The sequence below is a fragment of the Cyprinodon tularosa genome, unplaced genomic scaffold (assembly GCF_016077235.1).
Source record: "Cyprinodon tularosa strain WSP-4 unplaced genomic scaffold, ASM1607723v1 ctg6, whole genome shotgun sequence".
Taxonomy (NCBI): domain Eukaryota; kingdom Metazoa; phylum Chordata; class Actinopteri; order Cyprinodontiformes; family Cyprinodontidae; genus Cyprinodon; species Cyprinodon tularosa.
In genome coordinates, this window is record NW_024039340.1 from 4,090,018 (window position 1) to 4,110,585 (window position 20,568).

Genomic DNA, 20,568 nt, shown 5'->3' on the forward strand with positions numbered 1-20,568 from the left:
AGTTTAAGTATTTTTACTTAGTATTTAAACCTTTTGCACATTTTCAGCCACAAACTGAGCTGGATTATATATGTGATGGAGCAACACAACAGAATGTGTAACTGTGGTGGTTGAAAAAGAACAACCGTTTTATTTATTTATTATTTTTAGAAATGTGAAAATGATCTTAAGTCTCTTAATTACATGTCATTCAATCACCAGTATCAAAACAATGAAGGGGAATCCCATCTAACAGTTTGGAAAGCTCTTAGGTCATCAGTCTTCCAGCGCTGACCTGGATTTGGCTGCTTCCATCTTCTCATCAGCCAAGTTCTACGCTCTCTCTTAAGAAAAGGATCCCCACAGCATGATGCTGCCACTGCCATGGGCCACTATGGTGATTGGATGTGTGTCTCAAATGGTAGTGGACCAGCTTCATTCAGAGCGTCAGAACCCTCCAGGAACCACAGCAATCTTCAAACTTCTTCAAACATCAGGTGGACACTTTTAACAAAGTCAATCTAATTTATTCATTGCAGTTTAAAGATTAGTTTTTGCTGCATTACGATCTGTACGTAAAACAAGATGTGACCTTGGCAACGACATCTAAAAGCAGCGAACTCTGCTCTCCAGAGCAAGTAGATTGGTAACCCCGCCTCCTGCTCTCCTCTATCTTGTCTGCTGTCATGATTCATGCAGCTATTATTTCATCCAAATGAAAAATGGAGAACAGATAAGCAGATCATGGCTTGTCTACAGTGAAAAGAAGGACTGGGTTATTTACTTTGGCCTTTTTGGAAACACAGGAAGGAGCAATCAGCTAAGTGAGCTTAGTGCTTGGAAAAAATCTTTCATTCCTTTAGAGACAGCATGAAAAGTCAGCTGAGTACAAAACATAGAGAGGAAAACAAGAAGAAAAGGGACAAGAAGAGAGGGACACAACCTAGAACAGATAATAGATGTCTATTCTATTAACATTTCTCTATCTGTAGAATGGGGCTGTTTATGTGTTGTCTTCTAGATTCAGAAGGGCCCCCTGCCTGTCTTTGCCTAGGGCCCCACATTTCCTAAATCACCCCTGCACAAAGGTCTGGCTCACATTTAACAAAAATAAAAACAAATATGAGAAAAATATTCTGTACCATGAGAAACAAACCTGGTTTATCAAGCAGGAGTGATCTGAAACAACAGATTTTTTTGGATTGGCCTAGTCCAAGTCTGAGCTAAAATCCACTTGATTACACTGGGCTCATGCAGGATAACCCTGAGCAGAGTGGGCCAGACTCATTAGCGGCTGTTCTTCTCCATAGATTCAGGGGTTGTTTACTTTTCCACTTTGGGCCAAATTACCACCTCAATTAATTCATAATTAAAATGAGTTTAATCTTAAACATTCAACAAAGCAAAAACAAATCAGGTGGAAAAATTTTTCCACAGCATTTTAATAATTGACTGCTGCTTCAGGTTTTCATTGTGGTACTTTCGTCTCTTGACATTTATTGAGCAGATTAGCAGTTTTTATGGTCGTTTGTTGCTTTTGTTTTTTCCAACTCGGCTGTTTGAGACGTTTTTCCACGTTTTCCAGACTCAGTTCTTCATGTCTGTCCGGTTTGATCCCATTATTGTGCATTTGCTGCTCTCAGGTTTCTTCTCTATAGGTGGGAGGCAGAAGGTCTTCAAGGCTGTGCTAGACGGCTCCTCCTGGGGCTGTGGAGACATGGAAGTCAAACCTAAACACTGATCTCTTGTTTAATGGCGTTTCATTTAAGAGAAACGGTCATCCATAGATGCAGGACTTGCCTTGAGCTCCTGTGACTGGCACTTTTTTGGCATGATGGGTGGCAGCGTTCCTCTGTGGGCGCGGCTTATTGCAGGCATGGTGCAGAATGGGAATGACAGCTGGGGTCCGTGAGCGGCCATGTTGGTCCTGGGTTGCTCCACTGGATGGGGGGCGTTCGTCCGGCTGAGCGGGTCTCCTGCTCGCTTCATGTTGTGCTGAGGAGAAGCCAAGCTTTAAGCGGTCTTCAGCCATTTGTCAGGTTGACCTGCAGAGTTTTCACTTACGTTTATTAAAGGTGTCAATCTGGAGTGTCTTCCTCTCAGTTGTTTGCCCGGTCTGGGCGGTCGCCAGACTGGCTGAGACGATCTTTGCGTCCCCACCAAATTCTCAGAAACTCTCTGAAGAGTGTCTGAATTCTTGTCTCCCATCCTACATCAAGAAAACAACCAGATTTCTTCTCAAAATCGATCAAATCTTAACAAGTCTGAACAATGACAGATTGTCTGTCTGTTTTAAAGCTTCAGAGATGCAGAAAGTTTTTTTTTTTTTCTCCCCATCTCTTCTAAAAAAGCGCTTCACCTGATTTCCCTAAAGTAAGTGTGCCTCAGGGCTGTTTCTGCACTGATGCGTTCATCTGGATCGTAGGCGAGCATCTGATAAAGCAACGACAGAGCCGGAGCCGGGCAGCTAGGCAGCAGCCGGGAGATGCCGCTTCCTTTCCTCGGAGTGAAGTCGAAATGCATCGCTCTAGACCTGACGACAGAAGAAAGACGACAGCGTTAGATTTACTCATGTATGCAGCCTGCAGCGCCTCGTGTAAAAATGATCACTGCATTTTGTCTGCAACAACCAAGGGCGTAGGTTTGATTTGAACTTTGGTAGGGACACTATTAGTCTGGTGTCATTGGTGCTATGCAATATGCATGCCCTTTTTTATGCTCGATGTGAGCATCCGTACTGATAAGAGGAATTCATTGTTAAAAGAGAAAAGCAACATTTTGCTCCATTAATAAAAATGTTATAAGCTCTACACTCATTAGATGCTGTTTATCAATGTTTGAAGTATCACCGGCTCTGATGAATGTGGAATTAGGACTGTTTTCCACTTTGAAAACGGTTTCATTTGAACGACTAAGAGAGAAGGTAAATACAGTATTTTCTTTTGAAGATATAGAATTGTGCAGAGTTAAACCCCACTCTTATATTTTTACCTACTATTCTCTCTCTGTATCAATTTTTTAATTGGGACTAGTTTTGTAGCCTAATATTTATTGTAGTAACCCCGCAGCATTCTAGTGTGAATATATTTTCAATGTTGTGCTCCAAGCACACGCGGACTAGAAAACAGCCAATCAGAGAGAGAGAAGGCGGAACTTAAGGCAGAACAACCAATGAGAGTAGAGTTAAACAGCGCAGCACAGTTCCATGCGCTGCTACATGAAAGGGACAGGAGAGACCAGGCAGAGGAGCTGCGTGAGGAAAAGAAGCCACTGCTGCAACAACTACTGCTGTAAATTATAATGTTGCTCACATCCAATTATTGGTAGGGACAATTAGGTCGGTTCAAAATTTTGGTAGGGACATGTCCCTATGGTCCCTATGCAAACCTACGCCCATGGCAACAACCACAAACGTCAGCGTGTTCAAAACAAAGGGGATTTAAGTAAATTTAAGTATAGCAAGCAGCTATACTCAGCCCCTTTTACTCTCAAGCCCCAAAATAAAACCTGGTGCAACAATTCAGTACAACGGTGCATTTCAAACTCATTCGACTGTGATCAAAAAGCTGCACAGATGAAGATGAATCGAGCTAAATCCTAAATAATCCTGGAATAAAAAGCTCCGCAATGGAGGTTCTCCTTTCAGCATGAGAACCATCCTGAAAATCCAGCCAGAGATGCAATTAATGATTTAGACCAGAAGTCTGAAACCTTTACAATCCAAAGGACGGGGTAGACTTTAGGACATCCTCAGCTGTTAGGAATAAACTTATCAGGACTAACGAAACAATGTCAGTGAAATCTTGACCAACCAGGCAGATATTAGATTTTAACTCGGCTACATTCTCACCTTAAAGGAATAGTACACCCAAAACATGATTAGCCTTCATTTTCTACTCACCCCCATGCTGAACAACACTCTGGAGTACTTTTTTGATATCTCAAATGCATCTGGAGATCTGGGAGGCTGCTTGCTGTCTGCTGACATTCAAATAATGGAGGTCTATGGCGCCCGAGGCAGAAAGGTCCATAAAAGTCCACAAAAAACGTGTCAATATTCCTCCATACTGCTCGTCCAATGTATTCCAAGTGTCCTGAGTGGGTAGCGTCCAGAATTTACTGGAAACGAAGTCATTTAGAATGTTTTTAGAGCATAAACAGTAGTGTATAGGATTTCCTAAAAGCGCGCGCCTGCGAGTTCACGAGTCTACGGAAACCGCGGCAGACCAAACCAGATGAAAGTGCGCCATAGACCTCCATTATTTGAATGTCAGCAGACAGCAAGAAGCCTCCCAGATCTCCAGATGCATTTGAGATATCAAAAAAGTACTCTAGAGTGTTGTTCAGCATGGGGGTGAGTAGAAAATGAAGGCTAATCATGTTTTGGGTGTACTATTCCTTTAAAGCATCAATGGTCTCATATTAAGCTACATCTGAAAATAAAAAATTTCCTCTGAGATTAGGCAGACAGCCTTTACCAAAAACCTCCTTATTCATTACAATGTCACAAATGCAGAGCAACAATGGCAGATGAACGAGTCCGCCCCTTTGGAATGGGGTCGTTTGGGTTCTTTGTTGCAATGCCCCATACCCCCATTACCCTGCAATGCCCTATACCTGTCTGTGTGTGTCTGTGGCTGCTCAGCCAGGCCAACAATTCCCTCTAACAACCCCCCTTTCAGAAACATAGACAGGTATTGGGTATTACAGGCTGACAAAGAAGCCAAACGACCCCCATTCCAAAGGGGCGGACCCGCTCGTCAGGTTCAGTTTGCATGTTTTTTTAGTCCACTCTATAAAGTCTCAAACTGAACGCTATTTTGGAGATTTTTAATTTAAAAAGCTTCCTGGATGGGAAGCGAAACATCTTCATACTTGGAAACCAAATCCAAAACCAAGGAATACAGAGGCAAAAAATGAACTCTCTGCATTTAACCCCTCCCCTTGGGGAGCAGTGGGCTGCCACTGTGTGGCGCCCGGGGAGCAGCATGGGGGTTAAGGGTCTTTTGCTCAGAGACTCAGAGGGGCAGTCTGTGGGAGTGGGGCTGGAACTCACAACCTAACCAATAGACCCCCCACTCCATTTGCTTTAATAGACTTAATAAATGTCAAGTAGGCTGGTGAAATTTGTGAAACATTCTCTTAAAAGACCACTTCCCAACTTGAAAAAGATCAAAAATATATTTCAGTAATATTTAGATTTTATTTATTTTGGAAATATAATGCAGAGTATATAATTAGACTTAGTCTTAAGAACAAAAATACAATTTTTGCAGCTCTTCCTATTGACCTGCTCAAAAAAACCCATCAAATATTCCTTTTTTCCCCTAATTACTAACTAAATTAGTTGCTGCGGTGTGAAAACACGTCCCTCTCCGCCCATTATGGCTGAGATTGAACATTTTTCCAAAAGAATTGAGAGAAATCCCATTTTAAGTTGAACTTCATGGTTTTAATCTGATAAACCCTCCCCCCCAAAAAAGGTCAAAGGGTGTGAATACTTTAGTTAAACTCACTGCTTGAACTTTTGTAGCAGGCTTAGATCCGGTGTCCCCAACACATTGTGGATCTTGGCCACCTGATCCAACTCGTTGGCTCCGGGGAAGAGAGGGTTTAAGCTGAAACACAGAGTTTGAACACTGATGCTGCTACCTTCACCTCAGCCTTTCCCATCGTCACTAACCCGCCTGGTTCCAGTTATCAGGATCTGAGCCGTCCTCAATCACCTCATGATCTCAAAGAAGACGCAGCCGGCGCTCCAGATGTCCATCTTCAGGCTGTAGTATCCATCCGTAAGGAGGCACTCGGGGGCCCGGTACCAACGCGTGGAAATGTACTCCGTGTGAGGCGGTTTGGAGAACACGCTTCGACAGGAGCCGAAGTCTGCGAGCTTCAAAACGTTTTGCTGCCATTCAGGAGAAAAATTAAGTAAGAGAACTTTTTCTCACTCTAATATTATCTAGGCTTGGCTAGATGGACACTTTTTCCAGTAATCCAGGTTATTGCAGCTTCTTTATTTACAAATTTACTCAGTAAATTCTAACAAAGGGAGTGCAGACTTTCAAGAGCCACTATATTTATTTTAGAGTTTATGTTTCTTACTTTTATGAGAATATTTTCAGGTTTTATGTCTCTGTGAAAGATCCCACAGCTGTCAAAATGAAGGAATAGTAAAAGTGAAAAAAATGTACTTGAAACATAATAAAACATTTGGCATTTTCTCTGTTCTCTCCTGCTGTACCTGTGCATGTGGTCCAGGGATTTGCAGAGTTGGTACATGTAGCTTCTGACTGTCTGCTCAGGCAGGGGGAATTTTCTTCCTGCAGGGAAAGAGCAACATCCTGCACTGAACGTCAACCTCTAGTTAGAACATATGGTGGTTTTTCATCAGTCCACCTACCTTGTATCAGTTCATAGATGTTCATCTCCATCAGTTCACATATCAAAGACACTGTCCCTGTTCCTTTGTCACTGAAACATTGGTTTAAATTAGTGCAACATGAAGCCAAACATGCAGGAATGTGTTCCTGTGAGGTGAAGCTGCTGGACTCACTAGATCAGCTCGTGCAGCTGGATGATGTTTGCATGGGGGCTCAGCATCTTTAAGGCTTGGACTTCCCGCAGGTTGTTGGCCTGTTCCAGACTTGGAGAAAAAAAAAAATCCCATTTATGGAAAGGTAAGCTGTTCTGCATCACTAAATCATTAAATCATCATTAATTAAAACCACGTCACTAATATAAAGTTCCGCAATTAAATAAATACAGCGATAAACAATTAATTAAATGTGTAATTCATTAAATAAATAAGGAATTAAATATATAAATGTGTCATTAATTTAATAAAATATGTGTTAATTTTATAAAAAAATATATATAATTATTTCAGTGTGCATTTAATTATTTCATGGTCCTGTGTCGCAGTGCATCGAAACCATTAAAAGAATCTGTCAAACTCACCCATCAAAGTTAGGGGGCGGTTATCTAACACCTGATTGGTCGCCCTGCACATTAAGGCAAAGCAAATCGATTACAGAGACTGGATTCGTGTTAACCCCGCCCCCTAACTTTGATGGGTGAGTTTGACAGATTCTTTTAATGGTTTGGATGCACTGCGACACAGGACCATGAAATAATTAAATGCACACTGAAATAATTATATATGTTTTTTTATAAAATGAAGACGTATTTTATTAAATTAATGACACATTTATATATTTAATTCCTTATTTATTTAATGAATTACACATTTAATGAATTGTTTATCGCTGTATTTATTTATTTATTTGTGGCACTTTATATTAGTGACGTGGTTTAAATTAATGAATGACACATTTATTTATTTAATTCCACATTTAATTATTTATTTAATGCTGTATTTATTTATTTAATTTTGGCACTTTTTATCCTCCATATATCACATCTGCATTTGATGTTTAAATCAAACTTTACTTTGATTCAGTGCAGTAAGTGGGAAACAGACGGATCCTAACTAAATGAACATCTCTGTTGGATGATGTCTCCCACATGCATGAAGCTGGTGCTGAACTGGAGAGCTCCTTCAGTGACAGACTGCTGCACCCTAAATGCACCAGGGAGCGTTATCACAGATCCTTCCTCCCAGCAGCTGGAAGACTCTAGAACCACCACTGTTCCCAACAACTTCAATCAGTTGTTACATTCATGCGGAGTTTGAACAGTTTCTACCTTAGTCAGTTAAATAACCTGCTGCTGTCATTTTGCACATCTCTGATGTTGCTGCTATTCTATTACTGTAAAAATGTCCATGGCTTTATGTGGGTTATTTATTCTCCAGGTGCGCAGTATTTATATTAAAACATTTTACAGTACATTTTTTATGGTTTATCTTTTAACTCTTTACTATTCTGGTATTCTTACACACTTTTCTAAGGTCCATATTTGTGTGACTATTTTTAATATTATCTTTTTGCTGCTGTAAACACCAGAATTTCCCCATTGAGGGACAATAAAGAGATTTTCTATTCTGTTCTATTCTTGTTTAAATCAAACTTTATAAAAAAAAATTATATAAAACTAAAAAAAATAATAAATATCTTACAGAAAATAGGAAGTCAATGTTTTAAAAAAAACTTTTAGGACTTTTCTGTACTTCATAGCAGAGCATGGGATCATTATCTACAGTAGTTGGTGAAAATGACTTTAATGCGGTGGTTCCCTATGTGGGGGACGCGCCAACTAGAGGTAGCTCAGTGTAATTGCAGCAGAGTCATGGTGGCAATGACCTGAATAAAATGTTTGAGGGGTCATGAAAAAAATTGATGGCAATGTTTGATTCTGTTAAATGAAAAAATGCAAAGTAGAATTTCATGATACTTGAAAAGTGGTATTTTTGTGAATAAACGGTATTATGGTTTACTGGAGTGGACTGATTAATAGGAGGAGGGTGCAAAACTTTCATTTTATATCAAAGGGGGGCAAGAAAAGTTTGGAAAACACTGCTTTAATGTGAGATTTATTTGTTAATTAAAACAACTTAATAATCTGTTTGCTGGAAATGTATATAAAACAAATCATTAAAGGTGTAAAATCCTAGTAGTTTGTTTTGAGAACCTTTTGGTTAATTTCAACATTCATTCTATTTTAGCTTCTCATTGTTTTTAGTTTCCCTCTAATAGATCTGATTGCTATCACCTTAAAAGTAGAAAAAGTGTTGAATTTTTTTTTTTATCTGGGTCTGATTTTCCCATAACTAAACTGTAACAGAGGTGTGTAGACTCTAAAGAGGCAGCACATGTGAAACTGTTGTACCTGTTAATCGTTTGCTTCATTGTTTTACACGCGTAAAACTTCCCATCTTTAGTGCTCTGAGTTTTCAGCACCTCTGAAAAAGTGCCCTCTCCGATTTTCTTGATTATCTTGTAACCTGCAATGAAGGCAAAAAAGAAAAACTACAATCAACAAGAATGCAACTTGTTGCAGTTGCAATGTTTAATACCAATTCCTGAAATGAAATCATCATCCGTTAATCAGCATCAGCTTATTTCTATATCACCGATTAGCAGATCCAGTTATAGAGAAATAAACCATCATGCTAGTCTGGTTGATACAAAAACAATCCAATAAAAGACAGATTCAGATTCAAACACCTACTATATGATTAATTCAGGATTATAAAACAATACAGTCAATATTCCAATGATAATGTAATTATATTTGGTGAATATCTAAAAAAGACAGGCTTTGCAGCAATCCCTCCTCTGTTTTTTGGCGACATGACAGTGAAAAGGAAGCTTTTGGATATATATGTATAAAATCAGTAATCAAAATTTAAACAAAATCAAATGAGTTTTCTTGCTATATATATATATATATATATATATATATATATATATATATATATATATATATATATATATATATATATATATATATATACATATATAGATAGATATATATTTAATATATACATATATAAGATTTTTTTTAAGAAGGGGGATGCCATCCCCTCTCAACTCTAGTACTGTCTCTCTCTCTCTCTCTCTCTCTCTCTCTCTCTCTCTCTCTCTCTCTCTCTCTCTCTCTCTCTCTCTATATATATATATATATATAATTTATATATTGTATATTTCACATAGTTTGAGATTTGAGATTGATTAAACAAAATCTATACAAATATATACATATATACATACATATATGTATATACATATATATATATATATATACATACATATATACATATATATATACATATATATGTACATATACATACATATATATATATGTATATACATATACATATATATATATATATACATAAAAAAAACTGTTTTCTCCCCCCTGGTGGGGTGGTATGTGTCACCCTCAAGCTCGGGTCCTCTACCAGATGCCTGGGAGTTTGAGGGTTCTGCGCAGTATCTTAGCTGTTCCTAGGACTGCGCTCTTCTGGACAGAGACCTCTGATGTTTTACCTGGAATCTGCTGTAGCCACTCTCCCAGTTTGGGGGTCACAGCCCCCAGTGCTCCAATTACCACTGGCACCACTGCTGCTCTCACTTTCCACATCTTTTCTAGCTCCTCTTTCAGCCCTTGGTATTTCTCAAGCTTCTCGTGTTCTTTCTTCTTGATGTTGCTGTCGCTTGGGATTGCCACATCTATCATATATATATATATATATCATATATATATATATACATACATATATATATACATATATATATATATATATATATATATATATATATATATATATATATACACATATACATACATATATATATATACATACATATATAGTGGATATATATATATATATATACATATATATGTTTATTTATTTATATAAAATTTGCGAAATGTATAATTTTACGAAATTTGATACTCAAAGAGTAACTACAAGCCGATAGATTGTGGTAAATAAACGGTCAGACTTTGTTACTCACAATGCAATCCTTTCACTTTATGCCTCCGCATGTCGGCCAGATATCTATAGCTAAAAAGCACATGTCAACAATAGAGAAAAGCTATAAAAACGTCAATTTTCTTCTTTGCAAAGGACGCTGAAACTGACTAATCGTCGTTAGCTTAGCCCGCTGCTGCCGCGCTCCAGGTTACCGTTGCCTTGGTAACGGAGCACGCCTTCGCCCTCTGCGCTGACCTGAGGTCTCAGACAGGAGGTCTGAGCGCCGCAGCAGCGTGGATCCTCACATGGAAATATCACATCCTAAAGACACAAAGCGCCTCCCTGCAGGGAAGGTCTTTGTTATTCTCTACAGGCCCAGAGACCCTACCTTTTCTCCAGAGGTGGGTGGTGATCACAATCTCTGAGGTTTTCTCATTAGGCTGCAGGTTGATGTTGTGGCTCTCCACACTGTGGATCCGCCCACTGTGGATCCAGTCCGTGTCAGAGGTTGTCCTGCATGCATTTCTCAGGCTTGCTCTGTTCTTCAGGTCAATGAGCCAGTTGGAGTAGTGCATCATTAATGCACACAAACAGGTGGAAAGCAGACCATGAGCTGAGCAGTTCACAGCGGGGAAGCAGCTCATTCACTGAATGTAAAGAATCATTTCATGCTTCAAGACGCCGCTACACTTCATGTACAAAGCACTCTGTTCGGCGATGGTGAGTGCTTCGAGTAAAGGCGTGGACCGTTTCATTTTTGGTCCGTATACCTTCAGGCAATTCGTTTTTTTTCCGGAAAATCTAATCTGAAAAATGGAAACTACTTCCGTTTTTCCATTTAAAAACGGATATCAAAGCCTTTTTTTCCCCCCGTTTTTGTCAACACAATTTAGAAACGAAAAACCAGAAAAACTAAATGAAAAAAACGTTCCTTTTTTCAATTTCCCGGATTCTTTTTTCCATTTTCTTTTTAGGATTGAAAAAGGAAGACGGTTCCACGGATGGCCCGGAAGTGCAGGACAATATTAAAAAATAAAAGCCTAAAATAATGCAAGCCTGAAGAAAAAAATAATTAGATTAGATTAGATTAGATGAGCTTTATTGATCTCAGAGCGGAGAAATTCACTCGTCACATATTGGCATAGTAATTAAAGAAGGTGCAAACAAGGAGGAAAAAGGTGCATTAAGAAAAAACAATATATTTACAGTAAATCAAGGTATATACAGTATATCAAGATAAATAAGAATTAAGGTGCAAGTGTACATGTATCACACACAATGAAAAACAAAATAAAAATAAGAAAATAAAAAATACAAGGGGGTAGCACAGAGATTTGAGGTGACACATGTACAATACGGATGGCTTATATACAGGTGGATTTACTTTTACGTTAAAGTGTAGTAGGTGAGGAGCAACGGTGAGGTAGTGTTATGACTATTATAGTCACATATATTGCACAGTCAGCATATTGCACAGAATATTGCACAATCAATAAATAAAAAACTATAATATAGCTGCACAGTGGTTTTTACAGGAGTTATTGTGGTTATAGTGCATTATTATAGAGTCTGGTGGCAGCAGGAATGAATGACTTGCGGCAGCACTCCTTCTTACAGACAGGGTGTCTATGTCTTTGACTAAGCGTAGAGATGTTTTTTGAATAAAAATATGTACTTTTTACGTTACAACAACAATTATGAAAATAATTAATCTGACGAGCTGTTACATCACTTCTTCTCCATAGAGAAGGTTCACACGTGCAACTTACAGATTAACGTTTCAATCAGCTGAATGATTAAAAGAAAAAGAACTGGAAGAAGTTCCTTGCTTTGTTGATTCTTCACTGTGGTTTGGAGAGGAGTGACATTATCTATAATCTTCAGCAGCTTATGCAGCATTCTTTTCTGGACAATCAGCTCAGGGTTCCGGTAGAGGATCCTCAGCACAGAACCAGCTTTCTGGATCGGTTTGTTCAGCAAATAAGCAAGAATTGCACTTTCTAAAACAGAATTAGAAACAATAGGCAATGCAGCTTATCTAGCTATTGGTTAGATTTGATCTCAGTTTTCGTATGAATAAGAATCTCCACCTGCATACAGAAGAGGATTAGGGCCACTGGGAAAAAAAAAAAGTTAACTGATTTTTAAATTTTATTTCAGTTTAGTATGGGAAAAAAAGTCAGAATTCTGTCTTTTTTCTCAGAATTCTGACTTTTTCTCAGAATTCTTACTGAATTCTGACAATAAAAAAAGTCAGAATTCTTAGATTAAAGTCAGAATTCTGAGAAAAAAGTCAGAATTCTTAGATTAAAGTCAGAATTCTAAGAAAATAGTCAGAATTCTTAGATTAAAGTCAGAATTCTAAGAAAATAGTCAGAATTCTGAGGAAAAAAGTCAGATTTTTGACTTTTTTCCCATACTAAACTGAAATAAAATTCTAAAATCAGTTAACTTTTTTTTTTCTTCCAGTGGCCCTAATCCTCCTCCATTCCTACAGGCTAATCAATAACGGCAATATTTTGTATATGTATATAATAACTTTATTTGAACAGTAACAATGACAAAATCAACCAATACAGTATAAAAAAATATCATATAGTCAATCATACCTCCTAACACTTTTCTTAATACCGTATTTGTTTTCTTTCAGTTGCAATGTAAATAGATGTTTACACAATGTGTTTATACAATACACATATACTCAGAAAGAGAGAAAAAAAATCCAAATCCAAAGATATCTATAATTACATATGTCGAATATAACAGAATTATAATGAAAGATAAATGAATAAAACAATAAATAAATAAAAAAAATAAATAAATAAATAAAAAGCCAAGTAAGCATTATTCTTTAATTTGTATCAAGGGAGGGCTGAAATAAATTAGGTGATATGACAATTTTTTTGCTGTTGGTTTTTGAATTTTGTCCAAGGAAAGATTAAGAAGGTGGATCTCCTCCTCTGATGATAATTCTTTTAATAAGATATTCAATTTATTTTCAGATAAAAAGCCATATAAGACATGTATGTATTGCCATTATGATCCAATAAATGACTAACTGACCAGATTCCCTTCTCCATCCAGTTTTCCATAAACACAGACTTTTTCCGGTACAAAATAACTCTGATATTTCACAAAAGAACATTATGGCGACTAAAGTTATGTTTGAATGCCAATTTCCAATTTAACAGCACTTGCTGGTGAAACGCAGACAGTTGTATGGGTAATTTATGAATCTCAAAATCACATCTCAACAGGAACTCAATACCAGCGATTTTACTAAACACCAGAGAGGGGACAGCAAACCAGATCTCATGACTACTTCTAAGAAAAGATTGTAACCACTTTAGCTTTAAAACACCATTCATTATTTCAAAATCTATTGCTTTAATTCGTCCATCTTCGTAATCTTTAACTACATGTCATTTCTTGATATAGTGATGCTTGTTTCTCCAGATGAAGTTAAATTTATTAATTTCCTTGATAATTTTTTGTGGTATAGATAATGAGTATGCGGGGTGAATACATTTTGATAAAGAGTTAGGTCTCTCTGCAACCAGTTGTTAAGTATCTGTTTACATTTGTATGAATTATGTTCAATGTTTAGTTTGACTTTACAACTTTCAGTTTTTGTTACCCAAATTCCCAGGTATTTGACCTCCAGTTTGACCTTTATGTTGTACAACAATGAATGAGAACATTCATGGATGCTCAATAATTCACATTTTTCAAAATTTAAATTCCATCCTGAGGCTTTGGAAAATACATTTACTGTTTGGATGACCAGAGGGATCTGATTTTCATTTTTTAAAAACAGAGTGGTGTCATCTGCTAGTTGACTTATGATAATTGTCTGATCTGTAATTTGCAAGCCTTGGAGATTGGAGCTTCTTATGAAGATAGTTCAATTTAATTCAATTCAATTCAGTTTATTTATATAGCGCCAAATTCACAACACATGTCATCTCAAGGCACTTTACAGTTCAACCAGATCATACAGTCAGATTGATACAAAGTTTTCTGTCTAAGGAAAACCAGTTGATTGCATTGACTCAAATACAATCCCTCACACTAAGCATGCTTGTAGCGACAGTGGAGAGGAAAAACTCCCTTTTAACAGGAAGAAACCTCCAGCAGAACCAGGCTCAGTGTGAGCGGCCATCTGCTGAGGCCCACTGGGGTTCAAGGAGACAGAAGCAGAGACACAAAAAGCAGCTGTAAAAGGCGGCCCCGTCCAGGAAACACACAGCCAGGCAGACGAGCTCCGAGCCAGCTCCCATGTCAGAGGATGAAGAGAGCACATCCAGCCAGTCACGGTCAGAGAAACAGGACCACACTGGAAAACAGGCAGATCTCCAACATCTATAAACAAGGGTGTTGATGGAAAAAGCACAGCTGATGTTTCTTTCCAGGATGACGTCACAGCCAAACAGGAACAGACGAGGCAAAGCTACTCTGAGGAAAAGCAGAGAGAGCAGAAGGTTAGAGATTGAACTAACAGATTCTGCAGAATAGGAGAACAGAGAGAGAATGATAGTTCTGTAACTGTGGTGAACAGGAGAGGTGACACACTACATCCTGGCCTAATCCCTCTCTTTATGCTCATTCTTGGACATGTCCCTTCACTTAAGGAAACACAGCTAATTATGTCTGTGTACAACATTTTGATAATATCCAAAAACATTTCGCCAAAGTGTTTAAATGTTTCAAGAATAAAAGCGTGTTCCACCGTATCAAAATCTTTCTGGAAATCCAAAAAGAGAATAAAACCATCATCATCAATCAAATGGGTATATTGAATTAGATCCAGAGCTAGACGAATATTATCATGGATTGTTCTACCTTTTAAAAAAAACCAGATTGCCCACTCTTAATCTAGCTGCAAGAACTTAAGTAAATATTTTATAATCTGAATTGAGAAGAGTGATTGGTCTTAGATTATTCAGGTTCCTTTTATCTTTTCCTGGTTTAGGTATTAATGTGATGACACCCTGCTTCGTTGTTGTCATGGGTTCTTTATTCTGAATGCTTTCAATAACTGCATCAAAAAACAAAATTTTTATCTCTGTCCAAAAGAATTGATAAAAAATTGCAGTGATGCCATCAGATTCAGCAGCTTTATCTGATGCTACATTTTTTAAAGCACAGTCAAATTCTTCTATACAGAAATCTTCCTCACGTATATTTTTAAAAGTAGAGTCTATGGTATGAATAACATTTCTGATTTCTCTAAAAAATAATTCTGAGTCTTGTTTGGAGTATGAGGACGTAAAAAGAGTGCTGTAAAATTCCCTAATTTCTTCCGATATAAGTTTTTTGTCTTTGCATTCTTCACCGTTAATTATGAGACTGTTAACTGAATTTTTTTCCTGCCTGTTTTTCTAAGCTGAAAAAATATGATGTATTTTTCTCTCCTTCTTACATCCATCTGGAATCGTATAAATGCTCCTCTTGCTTTGTTTTGATAGTATTGATCTAGTTCAGACTGTAATGTGTTGATGTTGGTTCTATCTTCCTCACTCCAATCAGATTTATAATAATATGAAATTAATTCTTTGATTAATTTGGTTTCTTCCATTTGTAGCCCTTTTTGTAGTTTTTTACTGTATGAAATAGAGAATTTTCTAATGGAAAATTTTAAAAATTCCCATTTTTGTATTGCTGTTACTGAATTTGTGTTATTTTTTATATCTTCAATTATTTCCTTAATGTTTTTACAACATTGATCCTTTTTAAGTAAACTAGAGTTGAATTTCCAGTAACCCTCGAATTTGTTTTTTGAGTCTTTTTTGGCTACTCGAAGGTTTATCGCACAATGATCACTTAAAGGGCTGCAAGAGATGCTGGCTTCAGAAAGGTGTTCCAGAATGAAGCGTGTAACTAACCAGTAATCGATTCTTGATCTTGACAGTCCTTTTGGTTTAAGCCAAGTGTATTGTCTGACGTTATAGTTAAGGTTTCTCCAGGCATCAATTAGTTTATTTGTATTTAAAAATACATCCATTATCGGATTCAACATCACCTGAGAATACTTTGACGGATCTGTCCATCCATTCATCTGGTGTTAAGTTTCAATAATGGCAAATGTAACAGTTGTTTAGTAAAAATGTAATAAAAAATTTCCATCGATGAGAGAGGAAGCACTGAGGAACAGCCGCTATAGATGCTACAAACTAGAAGTTTTTCTAGCCCAGAGAGGAACTGTTTAACTTTTTAATTAGCAATTTTTGAATGACAAATAGGAAATATATGTGTCACTCTATCCTGTGGCAGTATTTGTTTTTTGTTGTGGGTGAAGATAAATAAATTAAATCAATAAAAAAAAATCTTGATTTCTCTGTTAGCTTCAAAAATATGTACTGTTCACTAAAATCAAGACACATACAGACAGTAATCCTATACGAAGGTTGGTTTTGCTTGATGAGAAAAATCTTCAAATAAAATATGCTTCTATACTTTTGGTTTACAGCATCTGATTAGCCTTTGTGTTTCATGTTCCAACAATAAAACACACAATAATGGAATTGTTATGTTTTGCTAGGAATGTCCCCCTATGCTTACCGTAGTTTATTCTGGGAAGAATGGGTAACCCGGATGTATGGTTGTTGTTAGCCTGTGAAGCTAAGTAAAGTTACGTTCGAGCATACTCCTGCCTCTTGAGCCGTTATTACCCTTTGAAGTTGGGTAAAATACAACAGTAATACATTTAATAAATACATTGGAAAAAAGAATCGGGGAAATCGAAAAACTGGCCGTTTTTTTAAATTTGCCTGAAGGTACACGGACCGTCCTCCCATGCTGTCCACGCCCACGTGCATGCTTTGATGTCGGTCACGTGTGCAACCTAATCGTTTCTTTGAGACGTCAACGTTCGATGGGCGTGTCCAAGGACCCGCGCAGAACATAAATACAGGCCATTTTTCGGCATCGTCTCAGTTTAACTTTGCCTCTGAACGGTGAAGTTCAGATCACGTTGTTTTTCAGCCAGAAGAAAAAATAGCAAACGATATACCGTATATATTGATCCAAATCTCCAAGGAAGAGTGGGACACATTTTTACACCTCGACCGTAAAAAACAAAAGAAATGGTTGAAAGCAAATCTGCTCTTGAAACTAACCAGTTATTGTGTTTGTCTGGTTTCTGAAAGATCCCAAAACAACCCACCCACAGCCAAGGATGTCAACGACATCTTGGGTGACCAGCTGCCAAAAGCCTTTTCAGAGGTCATGGATGCTTCAGATTCCGTTCCCCATGATTTAATCAAACAGTTTAATAAACTTTTGATCAAAGCAGTGACCAAGAGACTCCAATCAACCTTCTCACCAGAAACTAACGGATCCCAGACCGAAGAGTCTAAGAACAGAGACGCAGACCCAAAGCTCGACCCGCAGGGACATCAGTGTGACACCACAACGGTCCAACAACTGAAAAAAATCCAGCATTTCATCCAACATTTCAGGTGCCTGGTCCATCAGAGTTTTCCACAAGTGAGGAACAAAAACGCAAGGTTTTGTTCACAAGCGAGAAGGAGAGAAGGCATTTCATTCGTTCGCTCTGGTTGGATCATGAAAAATGGAAGGAAGTTGTAAGAGAAAAAGAGAAGCTCAACCCAAATTACAAGGAGAAAAAACAGCTAATCAGCAACAAAGATATAATAATTAGGAATTATTGGTTTCACAGGTCAACACGCAATTATTTGAACGTACCGAGGCCAAAGAAGCATATTAGTCCCAACACCTCTTTTATGGTGGAATTTAGGGAACGTTTTGATTTATTCTGTTACCCTGAACGCCCTCCGCCTCCCATCTTAAAGGAACCTCCTAAACCCGAACTCGGGAGACAAAAACCATGGATTATTCCCAAAACTTTAGAAAAAAAAATTGTGGATTTACAAAATCAAACATACATCAGGAAGATGATTGAGGAGTTTGTAAAGCTCGCAATTGTAAACTCACAAGGGGATGCAGTTAGATTGAAAATCACTGAGGAAATTATTGATCAAGTCAAAGACAGGTACTTCAAATATACCTGGGCCGGCGTTCAGGGAGAGCTTTTTCCTGTCAGGAACAACATTAAGAAGATGGCCAAAAATATCTTTTACAAAGTTGTTAGAATGTGTGGTGCCAAACCACACAACATGCTTTATCTCATACTAGTGGGGATGAAACATTTAGATTCTTATATTGTAAAACTATTTAAAGAAGCACTGTTAAAGAAACTGACAATACATGAAAGATTGGTTCAGGGTAAGCTCTTCAATAAATACCCTACACCTGGAGCAGCAGGCCCAGGGTCTCCTAATTTAATATATTGTTTTATAAATTTTTATTTTATTAATTTTATTATTATTTTATTTTTTTAAGTTAATAAAAAAAAAGCTAAGCTTAAACTGTGGCACAGTTCCTAGCAGTGAGAAGATCCCCTTGTGAGACCTAGTTTGCACATCTTCTCCATGTGGGTTCTCTCCGGGAGCTCCGGCTACCCCACACATATCTTAATGACAAAGAAAGGCTGATTTTACATGCGAAATACATATTTAGTCCACAGGGATTAATGATTTTGGGCTGCTCAGTGATGCAGTTTATCATAAAAACCTGTATCTGGAATGTCAGGTGACTGTTTATTGAGTTTCTCAGGGGTTATGTACGTCCTCATTAACCACTTGTGCTGCAGTTATTTCATTCGAGTATTAATGGTTTGTGATTGAGCTTTTAAAAAAGCAAACATCCAGTCAGCTTCACCAATATCTTCCTTAATATCTGCTCTCCGTCTATTATGCGAGATAAGTGCTGTATATAGTGTAGAGATTTGTCGTTTCGCATATCTGTGTTTCAACACAATGCCTTCCAAGCAGGACAGCTGCGCTTCATGCGTAGCCTGATGCTGCTTTGATGAGATAAAGTGCTTCAGTTTTAAGTATTTAAAAAAATGTTTTTTTGGGGAACAAAGGTTGTTAAATGTTAATAAAGTGCCCTGAGCATATAAGTCTCCAATTTAGTTACTTTAACACAATTGTTTCATGTTAGCAAGGTAGGACATACAACAATTGTGTTAAAGTAACTAAATATGATTAAAGCTACAGTGTGTAATAATTACAGGGATATACAGTCAGTAATGTAATATATTATACATAACTATGTTATTTTATCATCATCTACGAGCCTCTTAACCTTAATATTTGTGTTGCCTTAGAATTCGTTATTTATAATTACATAGGAGCGGGTCTCGCAGCCATGGAGGCAGACATCTTTGCGCTACGGCAGCGCAGAGCCAACAAACTAGTGATTGCGAGATCGCCAAAACGTCACAACGATGTAGAAAAAATAACGGGTATATTTATTATCTTAAGTCTACATGAAATCTATACCCTACACAGACTAATGAAATACTATCTGTAAAATGATCTAGGTAAACAAACCTCATCCCTTGAGAAGGTAGGTGATGCGGACGTCGTGGAAGACATTTTGTCCCGTAACGCTCGCCGTACTGTTGGGGGGGAGAAGCGGTGGGGGGAAGATGTTCATGTTGCTGCAGTCTGCAGTCTGACCGCTAGATGTCGCTGAAAATTACACACTGTAGCTTTAAGTAAATGCAAAACTCAGTTGCATTCTTTTTTTCAGTGAAGACTTAACATTCTGTAAAAGCTTCATATGTATGATGGAGAGACGTAAGCCAGCGAGCGTTTTGAGTCCTGCCTCTAGTTTTTTTTTTTTTTCATATCACATTTAATAAAAGTTTCCTAGTTTTTCCTGATCTTCTCTTTGTGCTCCAACCTAACACACCTTCAGAAAACCAGAGTTTAGCACCAAATGTTGATTTGATTAATATAGACATTCTGAGCTGATTTTAGTTGATTCATGTTCCACTAAGTCAAATGTTCTTGAATAAAGAGTATTTTCCCTTGTTTTGAGTAGAAAAGTAAAAACATTTTCCAATGAATGAGATCATTTGTGTTTGAGATAAGAAAACAAAGTGACTCCAGTATCTAATGTCAAGTGCATAAAATAGTTATGCTTTACTTTACATTTCCTATACAGCTCCATCCAACTTAACCGGGTTACCAGAGAGGAAGAGCCTTAGGACGACGGCTGAGCTTTGAGTCACAATGAGGGGAGCACTGTGGTGCGGTGGTCTGGTGGTTAGATCATTGTGCTTGGGTCCCGGAGGGTCTGAGTTCAAGTCCCACACTACAAAAAAAAAAAAAAAA

General features: G+C 37.6%; 1 protein-coding gene across 2 annotated transcripts; it reads right to left on the minus strand.

The window, feature by feature from the left end:
- Positions 1-1,341: 1,341 nt before the first annotated feature.
- LOC119797832 (MAPK/MAK/MRK overlapping kinase-like) lies at positions 1,342-11,170 on the minus strand. Of its 2 annotated transcripts, none has more exons than XM_038307056.1 (12): positions 10,749-11,170; positions 8,767-8,881; positions 6,533-6,622; positions 6,380-6,450; positions 6,221-6,299; positions 6,082-6,130; positions 5,706-5,884; positions 5,496-5,597; positions 2,339-2,512; positions 2,044-2,188; positions 1,780-1,974; positions 1,342-1,686 (listed from the first exon to the last, which is right to left on the minus strand). In XM_038307056.1, the coding sequence occupies exons 1-12, from the start codon at positions 11,002-11,004 to the stop codon at positions 1,567-1,569; spliced, it is 1,575 nt and encodes a 524-aa protein (XP_038162984.1). In that variant the 5' UTR covers positions 11,005-11,170; the 3' UTR covers positions 1,342-1,566. The 2 variants fall into 2 exon arrangements, with proteins under 2 accessions (XP_038162984.1, XP_038162983.1); XM_038307055.1 differs by lacking the exon at positions 10,749-11,170 and adding an exon at positions 10,401-10,673.
- Positions 11,171-20,568: the final 9,398 nt, after the last annotated feature.

What these genes read in the sequence shown, in the direction of transcription:
- LOC119797832 (XM_038307056.1), bottom strand. Translation starts at nt 11,004, where the DNA reads ATGAGCTGCTTCCCCGCTGTGAACTGCTCAGCTCATGGTCTGCTTTCC. An exon ending in CACCCACCTCTGGAGAAAAG is followed by an intron (nt 8,882 to 10,748) that starts GTAGGGTCTCTG and finishes CCTTCATTGCAG; the next exon opens with GTTACAAGATAATCAAGAAA. An exon ending in TCCCTGGACCACATGCACAG is followed by an intron (nt 6,131 to 6,220) that starts GTACAGCAGGAG and finishes TCATTTTGACAG; the next exon opens with CTGTGGGATCTTTCACAGAG.